At 45.5% G+C, this 21,469-nt stretch overlaps 1 protein-coding gene across 1 annotated transcript in view; it reads right to left on the reverse strand.

The window, feature by feature from the left end:
• Positions 1-21,177, reverse strand: part of KCNK9 (potassium two pore domain channel subfamily K member 9) — an 85,528-nt gene extending 64,351 nt beyond the window's left edge. Inside the window, 2 exon segments of the mRNA XM_005432448.3 lie at positions 19,625-20,009; positions 20,011-21,177. Of these exon segments, the coding sequence (XP_005432505.2) occupies positions 19,625-20,009; positions 20,011-20,211 (586 nt within the window). The 5' untranslated portion in view covers positions 20,212-21,177.
• Between the last annotated feature and the right edge of the window lie 292 nt (positions 21,178-21,469).

The following is a 21,469-nucleotide window of genomic DNA, read 5'->3' on the forward strand; positions in this document are numbered from 1 at the left end:
TTTTACTTGGTGTCCTTTTGGCAACCATCTCTACCTAGCAATACGTGGGTGTGTGCACTCCCCCAAGTTCGCTTGTACTTGCATAGCAAGTTCAAATGAAATACAGCTCAGAAATTGTACTCTCGCAGTCCAGGAGCAGGAGTATTTAGAGCAATTAATCACTAAAATGAAGAAAAGGCAATGACTGGCACTGTAGAGGAAGCAAAAAAAAATGTTAACTCAGAACACTACTGAAACGTGCTCAAAATAGACAATCCGGGGAGGAAGCGGCACGTCTGCCTCAGCGTTACAATGACAGCAGCTGAACATCATGGCAGCTTGGGGTTGTGCTGCTCACACTCAAAATTCTTCTTCAGGGCGATGCAGCCAGGAGAATGGATTTGGCTGGCTCCTTCTTCCCCGAGGTAATTTTGCTCTCTTCATTCACTCTAGTAATAACGACAATATTTAGTACTCCCTGAGTGCGGTTTAACCTAGAGAACAGCTCCAGGATGGCTTACATGGCCCTGCCCCCCAACTGAGAACAGAAGCATCAGTGTATCTGCCACACATTTGTGCCAGCCACTTCCCTCCATAGAGGTCTGTTTCAAGATACCCAAAGCTGAAAGGTGTCGGCAAATCCAGCTGAAGTCATTAAGATGTATCTGGGCTTGGAAAACGAGGACTGCAGATTATTGATCGACAACCTGGCTTCAGTGCCATAGGTCTAGCATTTCTACTTGGACATTGCCTAACCCTGCTGAGGTATGACTGTTTCCACAGCCAAATGCCTCCGCAGATCAGGACAGTGGGAAGAGTTTTACGATGCTGCCACCAGAGTTTTAACCCCAAGGTTTGCTGAAAAGTGTGGGTAACCATTAAAAAGAGCTATTATGCTAATGAGGCTGACGTTAGAATGCTAAACCTAGTGCAGAGAGAACACAGAACTTGTAGGTTTAGGCTATACTGTGCTGGGATGCTCCAGTCCTGCCTATGCTGCAGCTTTGTGAGCTCTGTGAACCTCTTATGTTGTATCAGACCGTATTAAAGATAGCTGTGCAGTGCAAATAGCCTGGGAACGTATGGTAGTGTTTAACTCTGGAGGCTTAAAAAATAAAATATGTAGCTTCAGACTCTTTCAGAAAGAACAGTGCATCCTGCATGCAGATCCCCACAACACGCAAGGCATAAGGAAAGCCCTCAGCCTAGTACAATTACCACTGGCACCCCAGGGAAGGTAAATCAAGCTGTAACTGCTCTAAACAGCACTCACACAAGCTGTGATGTTCTATACCTGCAGGCCACCCCATTCAAGTAGGATATCCTCACCTATCTTGAAAAAAATAATCAAAGGAAACCAAGGTCAACACTTCTATTCTGAGCAGCACGGTACCTCAAGAACTTTATCCTTCCTTCTCTATTGACTTTTCTTTTGCCCACATCTTCAAGCTTTTCATGACCACACAGCCCTGCTCCATCTTTCCCAGTTCCCGTTTCTCATCACCCACTTCCCCATCTGCAATGCCATTTGTGCCAGCTGTGACTAGCATTTTTTGGTTTCTTTAGAAAATGTCTCCAGGCATTGTTTCTCACAGTACCTTGGACACAAAAGATGTCCCTGAACTAACCCACGAGGCCAGTATCTTTCTTGGGATAAATTCTTCAGCTGGTCAGTGATGGTGGCAAGTGAGAGCAATTAGCAGAACATAGCATTATTCTTTTCATTATTTCCTCTCCTTCCATCCTATTACTTGTTGCACTTCTTTGCATCTTGTTTCAAAGCAACTTCTCCAATGTGGTGACTTACTGCTGTGTTTTACAGGTATTCATCAAACTCCTGTGAGTATCAACAGGAGTTGGTACCTCATGAGTCAGCGTGCATAAAGAGCAGTTTTAACTTCTATGTACAATCTACAAGCAGACCAGTACCTACTGCAGCTTTCATTAGTACTTTATGTACTCAGGAGTAACAGGAGAGGAGAATCTTCCAAGGGAAGTTTGTGTGCCACGTAGCTGAAGAGGTGGATTACTGGAGTTACCAGGCACCTGTACGCCTTTTTTTTTTTTTTTAAAACTGTCCTGAAAGGCATATTTTTCACATGTTCTTCAATGACTTCACACCCCAACCAACCTGTTTTCTAAACCCGTATTTGGCAGGTATGAGCTTACTTGGCTTGGAAGCTAGCCTCCTAAGTGTAAAAGCTACTTTTGAAAATGGAGCTTTAGCTCTGTGGTCTTCTAGACACTTTTTTGAAATTACCCTGAATTTCATGCTGGTACAGAGCCCAGTTCAGCAGGGCTTGAATCCAAGGACAGGACCAATCATCATGACTGGCTCTAAGTTTCAGCGAGTGGCAAATCAGAAGGAAATCAGCATCAAATGCAATTGCAGATATAGGTGTGCTATTGTCACTGCCAAGTGGTGAGGCACACAGTTCAGCACATAGCAATTCACCTTCTTCTCAGGTGGGTCTTACAATCTGTTCCGAGTACCACACCATCAGCAACCCACTTAGGAAGGCTAAATCTAGCAGAGGTATAGCTGCTGCATGTTGTGATTTTGGAGCAGATGCACACTTGCATCTTGAGGGCTTCAGAAGACAGCACACAGGCACTAAGGATAGGATTGCATGTAAGGTAGGCACCTCCACTGGGTCCTCCGTATCAATAGCCCCCAATCGTTTTGGAGGAACCCTCAAAGATGGTGTCTCTTCCTCACCTCTCCCATCTCATGCTAAAATCTAGTCCGTTACACCACTGCCTCCCTATTCTCTCCTGAAACTCCCGTGTCCTTGTTACTTTGATGGATCAAAGCAAGGCCACCACTGACGGCCACTGCAATAATCCTGGTGTTGAAGACATCTCAGCTCACTGTTAGCTGAAACAAGAGATGGGTGAGAAACAGGTGGGACTATGTATGCAGCAGAGTAGGGGCTTCTGCCTACCCAGCCCTGACACAACCCTGCTGCTGTTATCATGGTCATGGCCACCAGCCAAACTGCAAGAGCTGGCCCCCGACTCCAGTTCTTGTTGCACTGGGACCAAAGGAGTACCAGCAGCTAAAGCTGCACCACCTCCACCTCCTGAGTGCTGCCACCTCTCCACCAGGCCCTTGTGCCCAGCATAACCTCCAGACACCTGGAGGAGACAAGCCCAAGCCTTGTGACAATGCTCACCTCCACCCATTCCAACACATGCTTAGTCCCTCTTAGGTTGACCATTATTACCTCCTTTTCCCCAAACTGAGGGGAAGTTCTCAACAAAGTTTCCCAAATTAACGCCTTGCAGTCTCAGTGTATTGGTATGTTCTAACAAAAACATTTCATCCTCAGACCTCCAACCAACCCTGAAAGGGAGCTGTACTGATTTCAGAATGCATGTACTGCTTTTGAACTAGATATATAGAGTGCGTTGATGTTGGCAGATGTGCTCCACCCTTTTGCCCCTTGCTAAGACACATATTTGGGATTAGCAAGTGGACCCAGCCATCAATCCATTCTCCCTGGCCCTGTCTCACTTCTATTTCTTTTAATCCTCTGCTTTACTCCAAGAAAGGAAGACGGAGGAAATCTTCCGCTACCCCAGTGTCTGGCCCAGAGCTTGCTGGTCCCTTCCTAGGGTGCTCTGCAGTAAATAAAGCTTGCACAGTGACATGAAGACTGGAGGATGCTTTGCAGCTGAACAGAGATCTCTGTTCAAGCAAAAGTTGGTCCTTCATTAGATCAGCCCACGGGTGAAATGAAAGTGTGGTGACATTAGTAAACACCCTACCAGAAGCAAAGAAAAGACTGCAGACCCACAGATGAGTCACGAAATCTGTCTGTTCCAGTGCTCTAATTACATTGCTCATCCAAGAAAAGCCTCTTTTGGAGCCATTAGGTCAGAATCCGTTCTCTCCTAGCTGTAAATCCCTCATAACTCAGTGAAGTCAATCGATTCATATTGGTGTAAGCAAAATCAAGTGCAGTGCACTTGCACAGCCTTTGATCTTTCTGTCTCTCTCTGAACGCAAGCTCACAGAATGCCATTAAAGAGACAAGAAGCCCAGGCCCCCAGGTCTCGCACATGCTGCAGGCACTCTGAGCAGCAAGATGGACATCAAGCGCTACAGTTGAGAGGTGAAGGAGAAGCCAGAGAAGACACAAAAGCCTTCTTTCTCCCCTTCAAGATAAAAGGCTGTGGACCTTCCAGAGGACCTATGGACACTTGTAAAAGGGTTGGAGCATGTCACATTAAAAGCTTACGTACAAAAGAAAATAAATTATCTGTCTGTCTGTCTATCCATCTACATTTCAGGTAATACCATCTTTCTAATAGAAAAGCAAACACAATGAAGCGGATCTCCTGTGGCTTTCCAGCAGACTTAGTAAGCATGCATACCTTTCCTGCTACACAGAACTAAACACTAGAAGACTGAAGACCACCAAAACCAGACATTTCTGTTTCAGGAAATCACCTGAATGAAGGATTCCAAGAAATGGTCCGTTTTGTCTTTACAGATGTTTCCAGCTTCTTTCTCTTCTTCAAAGTCTCTACAAATGTGTTGTGCAGGAAAACTTTCCAGCCCCTCCTTGGCAAAGAGCTCTGCACTGTGAATGGAAGCAAAAGTCACCATTCAAAAGACACAGGATGTTCCTCCAACTTTATGTGTATTAGGCAACAAACTAAAGAATGGCCCTGGGTCACAGGAGCATTTCCTCTTCTTAAATCTAACACAACTTCCACTGAGACTGGTGTTGACACAGTCTTCTGGTTGGGAAGACCATCAACCACCTGCTTAGTCCGCAGTCCTGACTCTTTCTATCTGGATCAATAGGGACAGCAAGTTCTCAAAGGAATAAAAGAAGAAGGAATGCCTTCAACAGGCAAGAGCAGCTCAGCTTGAACAAATTCAATAAGGAAGCCCACAAGAATAGCTTGAATATTGCTGATAGTGTTGGAATACATGAAAAGTAAGGGAAGAAGGCCATGAGGCATCGACTGGAAAGCATAAGGACATTCCTCTGTCTAGGATTCCCTCCAAGCAGAATAGCAGCTGAGGAATATAAAGCTTTTAGAATGCAGAAAGCTGAAAGGTTGTCCCCTCTTGGATGTCCTGAACTTAACGTTTGTTCTTACGAAGTCATTTTTTAAGTCAGTGGAGATGACTCAGGAAAAAAAGAGCTTTTGAGGAGTAGTTTCTAACAATATTGTAACACCTATTTAATATATACCCATGCTAGATATATAAATGGGACCTTTTGGGGGGCTGGAAAACCTCTTCTGTTATTTAACATGAATCTCAGTTGGGCCTTCTATCCCAGACCCTGCATTTAATATACCATCTCCAAAATCTGAAATGAGGTCCTGTGGGTTATATGTTTTCCACAGCACTGAAATGTATGCAGTATGATGGAGACAAAGATATCTGTAATAGCTGATACGGAACTATATTGATTTTGTTGGTTATATGATGTTTATTTACTTTTTTAAGCCCTGTTTGAGAACATTTTCTGTTCCTTTCAGGCTACTGCCACATTTTCCATTGCTACAGGAGCTAATATTGATGCTACACCGTGTGTGTGTGTGCATTTGTTGGGTGAGTAGGAGGGGATGCTTCCTTCAAAATACAGGCTCTCCAGACCAGATTCTGCACACATTCATCTCAGTTCAAAGCCAACAAATACACCAAAACAACCAAGTTCCACAGTATTTACAGAGAGCAGCTGTGGTCAGAATCCCTCCCAGTCTGTCAGGATCCACCATTTTTGTCTGTTGGGAAAGACGTAGGTGGTCTCTCCCACTCCCTGTTGATGGAAGGGGGCGGGAATACAATACCACATGGGAATAAAAAAGCAGCTTTACGGTGAACTGATACATGAACAGGAATTAGCAGGGTGGTGGGAAGGGAATGAATCAGCCAGTCCCAGTGAAGACAAAGAAATTTTTCAGACACTACCCTGGATCTCACCCACTCAAGGCACAGCATCTTTTCTTGGCCCCTGTGATATATCACCTCTTCCCCTCACAAAAAAAAAAAAAAAAAAAAAAAAAGTATTGCATTATCAAGAAAACCTATAAAAATGACCCTGCCAGGAACAGATCAACCGACCCTACACTCAACCAGTGACGTACAGTCAGTTCATGGATGCCAAGTCAGCCCAAGGCATCTAGAATTGTTTGTATGTAAATGAAGCCCAGACCAACACTGAAGTATAGAAATTATGGAACTCAACCAATGTTTGGGCATATGCACTTCCAGAATTAGGGAAGTCTTCATCGAAGCTATGGAACATGAAGAAATATATGGTCATGATCCCTAAGGTTATTTCAAGAATGGCATGTATTTATCTCACTTTTATAATAAAAGACACAGACTTGAAGCCCCTGGAGGGGGAAGAAGGTTTTGAAACACAAAACTGGAGGCTGTACAAAGGCTTAGAGGGCTCTTCTGGAAAAAAAGTGCATTTGGGCTTAAAATCTGTGTAGTAAATTATCTGTTCTCCCCTTGGTGCAGGCAAGTAATTCCTCTCACTTTAATGGACAATTTTATGGCTGCTAATAACATTTGTAGCTAAGATAATGACAAGGATAATCAAATCCCATGCTTGAGGGCATAAACTGATGGCTGCGGGGGTTAGCAACGAAATCACCATCACCATATATTGCACAGGTGTATTATGGGATAGATTTCTTTCCTCCAAAGTAGAAAGGCATTGGTGTCTGCCAAGATAACAGATTGGATGATTGTCTGTGTTATGGAAATTGCTGGTTTGTATGCATGGGATTTAGGAAAAGAAGAGAAACCTCTTTGTTTCAGCATGACAGAATTTGTAACCCAAAATGCAAAATGAGCAAGGGTTGCAAGATGCATATTGATGTCTGTTCTAGCAGAACAGCTCTCTTAAAGGCAAGTTCAGCCTTGACCATACAGAAGTCCACTGCCAGATAGCAAATGTTGCTGTACCTTTAGTGCCATACTTGGAAACATCCACAGAGTGTATAATCCCAGAAGCTGAGGGCTGGGAGAAACCTCAATAAGCTATTCGACCTGTTTCAGGATGCTTAGATCCTCAGTCCATCACTTAGGGGTTACTCAATTCATCACTCAGTGCCTGTACAGCAGCTATCAGCCACCGACTCCTAGGAATGCATGGCTTGCATGGACCTCAATGGGTAACCTAATCCGTTCAGAGCTGAGGCAGGCTGAAGTATAGCAAGTTCATGTGTGTTGGACAACTGTTAAACCCATTCAGATAAATATCCTGCTACTGGCAATTTGGAGGTTCCTTACAGATCATGTTACAGCTGTTTTCACAGCTGACAATGAACTGCAATGAACAATGAACAGCAATCTGCTGTGCTGAAGAGTAAACCTTGTGTATATAAGTAGGAAAAACTTATTGTCCTCTTTACAACAACCTTTCACTTATTGAAGACTCCCTTCGTATATTTCTTTTCCAGACTAAACAATCTCTGTCCACTTCACACTGAATACAAGTCAAGTCTTCTCCGAGCATTTTGATTTTTCTCTTCTTCTCAACACACTGTGTGCCCAAAACTGAACCCAGTTTTCATGTTGAAGCCTTACCAATACCAACCAAACAGAATAGCTGCCTTCTCTGACTTCCATCCAATGCTTGCTGGTTTTGAATGTCTCACACCACAGACTCCTATTTAGACTGCAGTCCACTTTATCAGCATGATGTTGCAGTACTTGCATCTAGTTAGTTCATATCATTTTTCTATGTGTGCATTTGATGTTTCCTTCTGCAGTGTAATACTTTGCACTTGTCTTTATTCAATTTCATCATATTGATTTCAGACCATTTCTCCAATTTATCAAAATCATTTTGTATTCTTCTCCCGCCCTCCAAAGTGCTAGCCAGCCCTCTCACAAGTAATATGTGTACTCTCTGTTCTATCAGCCAAGCCATTAATGGGAAAATTGAATAGTACCAACCACAAGACAGACCCTTGTAAGACTGTACATGTTATGTCCATCCAATTTGACAGAAAACTAATGATAAATATTTTTGCATTTTTTTATGCTGTTGTGAAATTATCTGGTGGCAGATTTAGCAGGACACAACGGGGTTTGTTTTTTCTGTCCCATTTACAACCACCTGCACATATGTGCACTGTGCACTATGCACATAAAAGTGTATGTGCTTTTCACATGTGCACATAGTCCAACACATGCACATAGACAAGTCCAGCCACAGTGCAACCTCTAGTCCACAGTGTGTGTGTGTATCCAGACCTTCCACCTACCTGTGGCAATTCAATCCAGTCTATGTTTTTCTACTGTAATTACGAGAACTAAATGGCATTATAATGCCACATATGCAATAAATGCCACAACCTAATGCTCCCTCACTATCAGCTACCTATTGAAAAACAACAACAAAAAACCAAAAAGAAAAAAAAAAACCAGAGAAGTCCAGCTTGAGTTACTCAAGAAAAATCTGTATTTGTTCCAGCTTGTCCCTTCTTATCCCCTAGGTACTTCCACACTGATTGTTTAACAGCTTGGTCAAATATCTTTCAGAGTATCAAATTTAGGTTGACTGAGCATTAACTAACTCCCCATGTTCTCTCCTGTCCCTTTTTTAAAGATAGGCAGCATGTTTGTTTTTCCCTGCAACAGCCACTGGTAGAGCTGTTCAAACAGCAGCCATAAAAAGCTGGTGACATTGCTGACAGTGAACAGTTGCTGCTTAAAGAAGAGGTTTGATTCTTATCCAGATATTCAGCTGGAGACAAAATAGTAGGATGCACTGATAATCCCTCAGGGAAGCAGGAACCTTCAGCAAAAAAGGACAAGATAAACTTAAATAGTTCCCAAGCAAGATCCAAGACAAACTTCAAACAGCCTGTCTGTGTACAGAACCATTAAAAATAAGGCAGGAGGAGGCTAGTCCATACCTTGCCGCAAGGCAGGACGGTAAGCATTGGTCATTCTTGGCAGATGCTTGTCTATCCTGTTCTTCAAGACCAGCAAAGAAGAGCCCACACCCTCCCCAGGCAATGTATTTCAGTGTTTCACTGGTATCATTGCTAGAAAGATATTTTTTTTCTCTCTCTGTGGCCACTGTAATGCTTCCTTGCCGATGTTTAACAGCTTTTCTTATTCACTGTACCTACTCAAGTTCTTCAGGAACAGACCATGGTTTTGATCAGATTTGAAAAGCTCCCCAGGCTGGATTCTTTTCAAAGAGATATGGAAATATTTTTTTAACTGCTCGTCACTCAACCTGCAGTCAGGTTTCAGCTAGTCATCCAAATCAGGACCACATATGCTCAACAGCCAGCAACTTCCACTGTGATACCTATTGCTAGGATGCTCGGAGCCAAGCTTGCATCCCATGCATCTACTTCTTCAGTACCACCAGCCTTTACTGTGGCCCATCTTGACAAAAGAAAAACCTCTTGAAACCTTTCAAAAGAAACCTGTGTCATACCAAAATGCCAGCAGCTGACCTGCCTACAGTCATAAGGTCTGACTTCAAACATCACACAACAGCAATGAAGTAAGGTTGAGGCTTTATGAAAACTTATCTCTGGTGTCCGTCCAACAAGTCAAACCAGAGCTGAATGCAACCCATACAGATTAAGATATCACAAGCAGTGGTAGGAAGGCTTCTAAACGAAAACATAATTGAGGGTGGATATTTGGGAAGAAAACAAAAATGAAGACATTCTGAATCATACCTAGTGCTTCTCAAGCATTAAAATAAACCTCTTGGATGTGCAGTACATTCATGAACTGACTTACAACACTGCTAATTTGCCTCTGTTGGCCTATGTTAGTAGGTATCAGCTTAAGGTGTTTCCTCTGACTGGCAGAGTGCACCCGTTAAGGCAAACACATTGCTACTAAAGTCTAATTGTTTTGAAAAGCACCCTTTAAATAGCAGGCCTTTTACTACTAGGCAGGATGTGTTTTAAGAGCAAGTCATGAGCTTAAGCCTTTGCTGCCAAACGACTGAATGATCATTTGTTTGTCAGAGAACATTACCAGAAAAGAATGCAAAAGCTGATAGGGCATCATGACTGAAGAACTACCATCTCCTTCCTGTTCTTGGGATGTTCATTCCCACATGAAACAGCAAGGGCAGGAGAAACTCTGAAGGAGAGAGTTTGAGAAGATCACTGAATTCCTAATGTATCAGTTGAAAGGTCAACTGAAGAATTCAGCTCAAATCACTGGGATTTCCAGGTGCTTCTGATGGCACAGATCCAGTGTCATTGTTTTAACTATCAGCTGCCTATAAGTAGCTTTATCTTATCTCTAACACACCTAAGTAATACTGGGGGTGGGGGGAGACTGCAATGATAACACATATTTGGTGTCCAGGAGCATACAAATTATACATCAGGGACTTTTATGGAGGATGTGGCAGAGCAATGGTGGGCAGATCCCTTCAAATGTTGGGAGAGACTCTCACTCCCCAAACATTGATCCCTGCACTTTAACATCCCAAAATATGTTTTTTTCCTCTTTGGCAGTCTAGGGCAATTCGGGTTTTTTGACAGTCTAGTATAGGTGACAATCCTGAATAATGCCGAAAGGGCATCCTTCTACCATTTCCAGTCCTCAGCAGAAAATACTATATGCATTATAATGTAGGGAACTCTTCTGAAACTCTGGTCTCTCTGGAAGCCCAAGAAGTTTCCAAAGACCAGAAAAACTGTGGGGGAGCACTGAGACTTCAAGTCACCTCTGCAAGTATGAGGTGTTTCTCTGCTGCAAGATTGTAATGGCAAGTTCAACTGTCTTTATTTCATGAACAGCTTCTAAACATTCCAGATGCAGTGTCTTATATGACTCAGTCTGTATGCAGAGCCTTATGGTCAGGGCTCCACATCCTTTCTGCTGCTGGAGATCATTTTATTGCAGGTTCCCTAGTTTCCAGAGCAAAGTTATCTAAAGGACCAAACTGCAGATTTTTAAAGATTATTACTGCCAATACACTATTTTCACTGAGCGAAGTCAGATCTGTTTCACCATACAGTCCAAACTTAACAGCTAACAGCAACTGTTCATCAGTTCAAGTAACAGAGGCCTAAACCTTTGAAACAAGAGTATTCAACATCTTTTCCTACTGTGTCTGGTCCTAAAAAGTTCCAGACGGGTGTGAAATGCAGCAAAGTGACAACTCAAAGCTCCACGTGGTCACAGGTTTGTTACAACGGTTAATTTCTGGTACGGTTGCCATAGCAATGGTCTGTGATGGTTTAAACATAGGAGGAGGACATCCTCTCTAGAGGACATCAAAAGAAAAGAGGGTGGAAGAAATAAAATATTCCATCTGCACCCAAAACACCTCTGTAATGAGTTAATAGTAGCATGCATTGGAAATTACTGACAGTGCCAATTGCCTTGGGAGCAGAACTCTTTTATTTCTACGGTCCCTTCAACATGTCAAGAATATCCCTAAATTGGGAGACTACGAACATTTCCTCGCAGCTAATCTCCTGCACTATACAATTAGAGAGAGCTGCTGCAGGTTTCATTCATCAATCTGTGCCCTAAAGCTCTCTGTGAAATTTTCCTGTCTGAGAAGGCTCATGCAGCTAGCAAAGGGAGCAATCTTCTTCGATGGGAGAGCAAGGAGACAATCATCTTCCCATCAGATACCTTTTAACCCCACCACTCGCCTGCTTTTCTCTGAAGCTCTTCTTTCTTGCTGGTGCATGGAATTGAAAGAACAATACAGTCTATTCCCTCCTAATCATCCTAGTAAGTAACAAACACATGAATCCTTAATAGAGGTATGTCTTTCACTGACATGCCCTAATTGTCTCCATAATGAAAGCAGTCAAGAAGGATACTGAACCCTTTAACCAACTAATGATTGCATAAGCCTCTTGTGACAATTGGCCATATATTGAAAACAAAAGGTGACTTAACTCCTTAAAAAGAAAAAAAAACCCAACCAAACAAACAAAAAACTGCTAAAACACTTAGGAGGTTCTTCCCCGAAATAGAAAAGAAGTTAAGTGTGTGTTACACTCTAAAACCAAAGGAAAGGTGTCCCAGTGGATCAGAAGAGGTTGGCTCAGAAGAGGTTGTTAACTGTCTGGCAGCAATGAATGAAAGCAAAATACATTAAAAAAAAAACAACATACCACCAAAACAAATAAATGGAACAAAAAGCATCAACATTCTTCCTCAAGGTGTTTCTGTGCTAAACGTTTAAGGTATGCAGTAGGCATGTAGTTAAATGTTTCACTTTCGATTAACAAAATAAAAATCAGTATAATTGCCAAAGGCAATGTACATTTTAGCTCCACAAACTCTGTTTGCTTCATTATATAAAAAAAAATGAAATCTGAAAACTGCTATTTCAGATACATTTCCAGGAGTTGGTCTGTTACAAAATATAGCTCCTTGTGTTATAGAATTCATGTCAAATTATGGCCTCATCCAAAACTACTGTGACTCTTAATATTCTCTCCATTATTTACAACAGATTTGTTGTAAATATTTGGGGGGTGGGGGTGTCTAAAATTCTTAACTCTTAGACCCACTCCCTTTAATCAAAGAAACTGCCGTTACTACAACACCACCAATACCAATGTTAGCTGTAGCTACTCAAGTCACAGACACCTGGTAGGGTATGGGTAACCTGGGAGAAGGACTCTACCCATACATTTTAACTCGAAGTCAGTAGATTCCATAGACTATAATGCAGAGAAGGTAATGAATTCAAATTAATTTGCATCTCAGCAACCTATGTATGTGAAATTTCGGAAGTAGTCCATGGCTTTACTCAAAAATACCCACAAGCCAAAATGAGCGGTATAGGCTGCTACACACACGAAACATTTGTTGCAAGTCCACAATAAACTCTTAGTTCAACTTAGATGCCACAAGGACTCTTACTGATTAGTTCTGCTTCACCAGCAAGAATCCTTGCCAGCATCTGTTACAGGGGATGGGGATATTTCATGCAGTCTTTATCTGGATCTAGCCAAGGATCTTCATTAAAATCCATAGAAACTGGGTAACTAAAAACCTAAAGGGCCTTTGACAGAAGACACATAGTAATAACAGAGATAATTACCCAGAACTGTCTATGGTGCTTCACGTAATAAAACTCCAGGTTCTGCTATTACTGTATTTCAGAAGACCTAAACTGCAGGAGTTTGCTAGTATCACCTTGAATTCATTATGGATCTCTGCCTTTGATTCGTCTTCACTATTTAATCTGGCTATAAACTAATGCCATGTGGTCTGCAAGAGAGAGAAGTGAGTTGTTTGGCAATTAGAAATAGTTCCCAACCTGAATCTTCAGAAAGCCATTTTATCTTTTTGTCTCTAAATTGAGGGTAATTTTTACACAGTGGTGTTGTGAAGATGAATCACCTAATGTCAGTAGAGCATTCTGAATATAAAGTGCTGTGGAACTCCAGCTCGAAGCCATCAGCATGGCTTTCAGCATTTATGAAGGAATATGCTCCAGCATTGAAGGAACTAAGCACCTCAACTCAGATTGCTTTCAAGGGAAGACAACAGCATTCTGGTCCTTGCTTTGATCCAGACCAGCAGTGTGTGTCCCAAAACCCATGGTGTCCAAAAGGCAAACTCCGTTACTCCGTAGATCTTTAGATCAAGCCTCATAGTTTTGATGCTGTTGCCACAGAACACAAAGAGATTTTTATTCTTTATAGTTGAAGCTAACAGCTAAACTTCTTCCCTTACCCTTATTCTAGAACATCTCCTCTCCCTCCCAGTTCTGCCCTGTTAATTTCTGCTTGCCATCCTCGGTATCAGTGGGATCATTTTCTTCTTCAGTTAACTTCTTCCCCAAAAGACTCACCCACACCTCTAATGTTTAGCCTTGTCAGTGGGTAAACACAGATATTTCTATGCTGACACTTGCCAACGTACATAAATGGTTTTACTGCATAGAACAATAATAAATAAACAAAGTGCATATAGCAGAGAAAATGAAATTTCAAAGATCTTTGGTTTTCTTTCTCAAGAAAAAACAAGCTAGCCCAGGAACTATTACAGCTCAAAACGTGGAAAAAGGAAGATTCAGAAAATCATAGAACATATGGCTGATAAAGACTTCAAGAGGTCAACCAGTCCATCTTCCTCCCCAAAGGCAAAACCAGCTATAACGCAATCATTCCTGACTGATTTTTGTCTAAACTCTTTTTAAAACCCTCCAACAGTGGAGATTGCACAGGCTCCTTAGGCAGTATCTTCCAGCATGCAACCACCCTGACAGCTGGAAAGAGTTTCCTCATGCCTATCTAAATGTCACTCACTTCTAGTTAAAGAAATAACTTATGAATAGTTAGGAGGAAGTGAAAAAGCACCAAATCCTAAAAAACTACAAGACACTAATTTCTCAAGCCTGGTCACACTAAGGAAATCTGCTGACACCATTACCCAGCTGAGTGGTTAGAGGTTTCTTGACACTTCCCCAAAACTGTTTTTCAGACTTTTACTGGATATTGCATTTGCACTACCAGTAAGCCATACAGTGAGAAGCTGCAGTCCAGCATCAGTCTGAGCTGTATTTTTGCCTCGCTTATCAGTGATTTTTAAAAAGCTTTTGCTAATGTGCCTCTGGCAGGAATTTGAGGTATCATTGCGAAACCAGTTTTCAAGAACTCAAGAACCGTTTCTACGAACATGTGAGCAAAGTGGCCACAAAGTCCCCTCTGCGTTAGCAGAACACTATTTTGGATACTTTATTTTTTTTTTTTTAATCTCCATGAGACAAAGAATGTAGTGTGAAAAGGTCTTGTAGAATATTTTAGCAATGCAAGGGAGCAAAATCCTATGCACAATTCATCTTCATGCGGCTCACTGAAGCTGACCTCATCCTTGCCTGGGAGATACCCCCAACAGATATGCAAGTCCTGATCATCCAGTATTCTTCACTGAAGCTTCAGATGGTGTGAATGAATAGATTTATTACCATCTACAAGCATTCATATCACCAGAAAATCTTTCACTCTACTTTCACCTGAGTTTATTAATTAGAGTACCTTTAATTGACTCCGTGCTCATTTGGGTTTTTTTACATGAGATATGACCTTCATGGTCTGGGCAAGTCACGAATGCAGCAGTTAAGTGACTGAAGCATTGGTGTCTTGATTCTCTCTCTTTCTCTTTTCATGTCTTGTTTTCTTCTTTTCTTTTATTTCTTTCCATTGCAAATTGTTCATCTGTCATGATTCCCTACTCAAAGCTTTTCAGTGGACTGTCTTTAAATATTACTATCCATCAAAAACCAAGAGCGGACTCAAAACACCAGAGGCTGGTCTTAAAGGAGCAATACTGACAAAATAATTCACACATGAAAACATGTCTTTTTCCAACCCATATTACAGACTGCAACACTACCAGCCTGGTATTTTTATACCCATTTTATGGAAGGGTAAAGTGATGCAGAGGGGGATATAGAGACTTAACTACTGTCCTGAAATGGATTTAACCATGTGTTTGCTTAGTTCATTAATGAAGATTCAGAATCCCTGTCAGGTCAACATCTGCCAGAAGCACGCAATCTTCTCATCTGCATGTAGACAGCTCATGAGTGTTTAGCTGTTCTGTAACCAAACAACTGTCAATAGTTGATATTCCATCACCACTACAGGTATTGCACCATATTCTTTCGTCTGTGCTGACCAGCATAGTTCAGTCACTGCTTGCAGTACATTTGAATCCAAAAACAAAGGTCTAAAAGCTAGAAAAAGTGACTAGCAATTCAGAGCACACACTGTCTTAATTTTGCTCCCCTTACAGTCGCTTCTCAGGAAAAAAAAAATAAAAAAATCCTCAATCTGTTTGTTGTTTCAGTTCATTTTAGGGTGACATAAACAGCTTTTAGTTCTTTACATTCTGCACAAGCCTCCAGAAATATTCAGTGTTTACTCGAGCTCAGTGGTGTTAAATCAAGTATGACTATCACCCTTTAAGGCCTAAATGATGGAGCGATATCCATACCAGTAACACATTTTGACAGTGTTGACACCTGCTTACTTAGAAGCAGTTTACTCACTCTTATAAACCTGTAGAAATGGGCATTAAAACTTACTAGGAATCCTAGGAGTTAAGTTAACTTTTGTTTTCAAAAGCTGGTGTTTTCAGTCATGGTATCCAGCCTTTTGATGAACTCTGTGACCTATTTTACAGTGTATCTCACAGAAGACAAGTAGCTGGATGAAGAACTTGATTAAATCACTCTGTCATCATTTTGGCTGTGTAACTGGAAACGGCTGTGTAACTGGAAATGGATAGGAAATTATACTAGGTAACTCTGAAGTGAGAACAATCCCAAAATGAACTCAGCAACTGGTGAGAGCCAAGAACAGCTTATTAGTTCTTTTTGACCACCTAAAACTTTCACAGAATTAGAACATGGCAAAAACTTTGTGAAAGCTGGGTATTTTTCTTTTGCTAATGGATTTTTAAGAGCAGAGTGATGCTGTAGCACCTGCCATGGTTGATTTTTTGTTGTTGGGGGGAAAAAAAAAAAAAAAAAAGGGGAAAAAACCCCGAACAATCCAAACACCAACATTGCACCTGTGGAGCAGAAAACAATGTTGTGTCCCAAGTGGAAAAAACACTTTTTCCATTTACTTGCTCGGCCCTCGCTTCTTTGTTTGGTGCTGGGCTTGGCAAATGAGCAACAACCCCCTACCGCCCTCTAATAAAAGCCAAATGCTATGGATTAGAGGACCTTCCAGTTCCCACACACACCCCCACCCCCACCACCCCCACCACCCCCCCGGGCTCTCCCGCAGCAGCCCGCTGCGGAGGCTGCCGCCGCGGGGGAGGGGGCGCGGAGGCGGCGGGCGGCGCTGTCCCTTCAGCACCACGGCCCGCCCCGGCCCGCCCCGCCCCCACCGCCTGCCGGACTACACCCCCACCCCCCTCCCCGGGAGGCGATAAGCGCCCTTGATCAAATGAAAGGCAGGCATGGTATTTCGAATCACCACGGCGAAGAGGTAATCGCTTCAGACACGTTGCTAGCACGGCAAAATCGAGAAGAACAATTAAGTTCCACATAAATTAGTCACCTATCATATGCATACTGCCAGACTTTGCGGGCTGCTGGCTCCTGTGGGGCTTCTCCGAAGAGCTGTGGAGGTAGCTGTAACTCCACAGCAGGCAATGAAGGTATTTATTCACTCTCTTGTAAAAATCAGCCCTGCGATGGTTAGTTAGATGCACTTTTGCTGGAGCACCTACTGACTACAGCCCGTTCACCAAAGCATATGCCACCGCATGGGCTGCTTGGAGTCTGCCTGGAAGGTTTCAGAGGGAGAAGGAAATGTGTGTGACAGCGTGCGCGCAGTCAGATTAAAAATAAGAACCACCACAAAAGACGAATATGAACATTTTAGATCACTGCCCTGTGCAAGAAACATAATCTCTTATTTTCCTGAGAACTTAAAACATGGAAGGTCCCCTCTGTGAACCAAATCATTTTAGGATAAATAAGAAAGTAAAGAAAAACCTTCCATGCTTGCTTTTACAGACTACCAGTATATCAGATAACACCACGAAGCTACTTTAGTACCAAAGAGATGATACACAAAATAGAAGTGCGTTTGGCAAGATGCAGAGAGTAACTATTAATAAACTTTGGAAAGACGGATCACATATCCTCCTGGAGCTGAGTTTCCTAAATGAACAATCGTTAAATAATGTCTGTCTTTCTGTGCCATTCTTTATTATCACTCTTTCTCCCAGTGGCTCCCCATTGCTATACACGTTCTAAATTTAAACAATTCTGACATCCCAAAGTGCCTCTGCCTACAGAAATGCCCGCTATCTGCTGCACGTTGAGCTGCTCCAAGCTTCCTAAACAAATCCCAGCTCTTTGCAGGAGAAAACGCTAAAGCTTCACAAGCAAGTTGCACTTGTTTCTAGGTAAAATACGAAGAAAACAGGAACTACCATAAAAGCAGCCTTTTCTACCTGTCACCAACCAAGCTTAGGAATGCAGAAAGTATTGCAGCTCCCTCTTAGCAGGAGTATCGGGACCTATGAGGCATGTGCATGGAAGCCCTGTGCTAATCCAGAGGGGTACGACAGTCCAGTATTCACTGTTGCACAAATAAATGACAAGAGACAGATCAAGGAAGGGAGAATCAGTGACCAAAAGGGGAAAGAGAGTTCTGACATGGTAATGAACATCAGGAAATCTAAATCATCGGCCAAAGTTACATGCTACTTTATATTCTGTAGCCTATTAATACATGCATTTTATATAAATACATCTAAGAACAGAAGAGGAAATTACCCCTTAGAAACCTTATCTTTGTGAGGGCAAACAGGCTCTATACTGTCAGATGGTCTTTCAAAGGAAATTTGGTACTGCCCCAGGTATAATATAGTCAAATACAAACCTAAGTAGTCGCTGCTCAAAGGGTAGCAGACAGCACGTTCTGCTGAAAACTGTCAGTATCTTCAGGTGGCAATGTGCAAATTTATTGTAACGAGCCCTAAATGGTAAAAAGATTGAGTCCTTCTGGATTAGACAGAGAGCTAGTCTTTCGTGTCCTGTCCGATATAAAGCACTATCAAACAGTCACTGAGCTACAGAGGTCTTTTTGGATCTCCCCAGATGTTAGGGGGGGGAACATCTAGAAGTGCTGGGAGAAGCACATTACCAACAGCCTCAGTAAATCCACCTTTAATGAATACAAAACCAGAAAGAACAAACCTGCTCATCAAGCCAAAGCCAGAGTTGTAGCACAGTTCCGTGCGCACTCTGCAGCCTCTAGTTATTGTGGTATTTATTTTTTAGAGCAGGGAAGCAAACTTTATATGAAACGCTCCACTTCAGCTGCAGGGAGCAGAGAAGTACGCAGTGACAGCCTGTGGCTGTGTCCACCAACTATCCCTCGACCATCCTGGGCAATGGTGTTTCTGGGAAGCTGGGCAGCACGGATGTGACAGCGGACATCATTTTACCTGTCAGACCGCATGCCCACAAAGAGGAGACACAGATTGTGACCTGTTGGCACATCAGACACTCCAGCTGCAATAAAAACTTCAGGAACACGTTGGGAATGCCCGGGAGAGGCCCAGCAATGGGACCACAGCTGTGGGAACGCACCACAGCCCTTGCCAACACCAAAACAAAGTTTGCAAAAGCAGGGTTACACTCGGCTGCATCAAGGGCTTTCCCAGCTGATCCTGTTCCCATGCCCTCATCGTCCCCATCCTCATCCAGCTGCCTTCTAAGTTTTCTTCATGTCTCTTCAGGAAAGGTGCAAGGAGGAGCATGGCAACAGGGTCTCCTTGTTCCTGAGGGCAACCCCAGGAGAGTGTCAACCTGCCTCTTCCCCCCCTCCTCACTGCCACCCAAGCCACAGCTTGATGGTGGCCCCCTGGCCAGCACCAGTCCCCCCAGCCAGGACAGCCCCTCTCCTCTCCAGTCCCACCCAGGCGACGAAGTGTCCATCTCCGGGGGAAGAGGTGTGGGACACCCCAAGTCCAACAAGTGCTGATGAAGAGCAATGAATTACATAACGCAGGAGGGAAGCAAAAAAAAATTCAACCGGCACTTAACCCTTTGCATGCTACCGGCCCCCTGCCCCTCTCCCTTTCTCCCAGCCAGGGGGGCTTTTGCCCCAGCCCCGGCCCTGACCTCAGAGGGCCTCCCCGAGGTGAGACACTCACCAATGGTCGTGATGACCGTGATGGCAAAGTAGAAAGAGCCGGCGAATTTCCACTGGACGCCGGCCCGGTGCGGCTCAGACTGCATGATCACCAACTCCAGCTGCCGGTAGTCCTCGCTGGTGATGTTGTACTTTCCCTTGAGCCGGATCTCCTCGGCTTTGAGTTTCTCCTCCTCCCGCATCTCGTTGTCGGACTCCAGGGCATCAAAGACGGCAGCCCCGACCAGCAGGTAGGTGAACGTGCAGATGATGAGGGACAGGGTCCGCACGTTCTGCCTCTTCATGGCCGCCAGCAAGGGGCGAGTGAGGGGACCATGTCCCCCCCTGGCCGCCCGGGGATCCGACAGGCCGCAGCAGCCGCAGCAGGGGGGCAGCTGCCGGGGGGGGGTGGCGGCGCCCGCCGCCGCCGCTGCCGCTGCTCCGGGGCAGCTTGTGCTGCGGCGGCGGCCGCTCTCCGCCCGCCTGCTCGGTCTCCTGGGAGGAGGAGAGGCACAGGAGGCTGCTGGAGCGCCGGGACCAGGTGCCCTGGAGCCTGGAAACTCTGCGCAGGACCTGCCCAAACCAAGCCGTCCCAGTGCGCAGGGCCATCCAGGGCACCCCCGCTCCTCCCCAGCACCGAGGCCAGGGGCAGGGGGTCCCCGCCGCGGGAAGGGGGCGCTGGGCGGTGCCCCGCCGAGGGGCCGGCGGCCCCGGCCGGAGTCCTGTGGCGGGCGGGTCCCCCCGCGAAGTTGCCGCGGCGGCGCGGGGAAGGGTCCCCCACAGCCCGGGCGGGGCGCGGCGGGGAGGCGGAAGCCGCCGCCGTCCCAAGTTTCTTCAGGCGGCGCGGCGGAGCCGGGGGGGGCCGGGCGGCGGCAGCGCGCCCATCCGCGGGGGGAGGGGGGAGCCGCGCAGGGGGGCGAGGTGGCGGCGGGCGCCCGGGTCCCGGCCGTCGGGGGCGGCCCGCGGGGGGGGCCCGACCCGCCCCGGCCCCGGCTGCCTGGGGGAGCGGCGGCCGGGCGGGTCGGGACGGGCTGGGCGCTCTATTCCTTCCGCCGCGGTGCGAGGCGGGCGGCGGGGAGCCGGGCTGCTGCAGGTGGCCGCGGCGCGAGCAGCGGAGCGGCGTCCGGCGCGGCGAGGGCGGCGGCGGCGGCGGCGGTGTCAGGCGGCGGGCGGGGAGTTGGGGGCAGCATCCCCGGGCACGGCGGGCCGCGCCGCCGCTCCGGCGGGAGGCGGGGGCGCCGAGCCGCCGGCGTGGCCCTGGCGGCGGGGAGCCAGCGCCCCGCAGGAGCCGCGCCGAGCGGGAGGAGCGGCGCGGAGCCGCCCCGGCCGGCAGGCGGGGGAGGCGGGAGGGCAGCGAAGCAGGAGCCCGCCGGGCGAGCCGGCAGCCGCGGAGCACCTGCCCGGGGCAGCGGCGGGGCGGGACGGCGGCGGGCGCTGCCTGCGGCCGCGGGCTGCCAGGAGGAGCGAAAAAAAAAGCCGGCGGCTTCCCCGGGGAGAGAGCGGCCCCGGGAGCGCGGGGAGGGGGCTCGGCCCCAGGCGGACACAAAGGGAGAGATGAGGAGAAAAATTGGAAAAAAAAAAAGAAAAAGAAAAAAAAAAAGAGAGAAAAAAAAAAAAAGCTACTTTCACGGCTGCTCCCCCGGCGCTTGGGGCTGGGGCTGCTTTATTTAGGATGATTTTAGAACAAAGCCGTTAAGAAAAAGAGCAACCGTCCTCCTCCTCCTCCTTCTCCCGAGCTCTTGACATCATCTCGGGGAAAATCGAGCCCGCGCCCCTCAGCCATCGCCTGCGCGCGCGCGCCTGAGCGTGTGTGTGTGAGTGTGTGTGTGTCCGTGTGTCCCCGTGCCCGCTCCGGCGCTGGCACGGG

Source organism: Falco cherrug, chromosome 3 (assembly GCF_023634085.1).
Source record: "Falco cherrug isolate bFalChe1 chromosome 3, bFalChe1.pri, whole genome shotgun sequence".
Classification (NCBI taxonomy): domain Eukaryota; kingdom Metazoa; phylum Chordata; class Aves; order Falconiformes; family Falconidae; genus Falco; species Falco cherrug.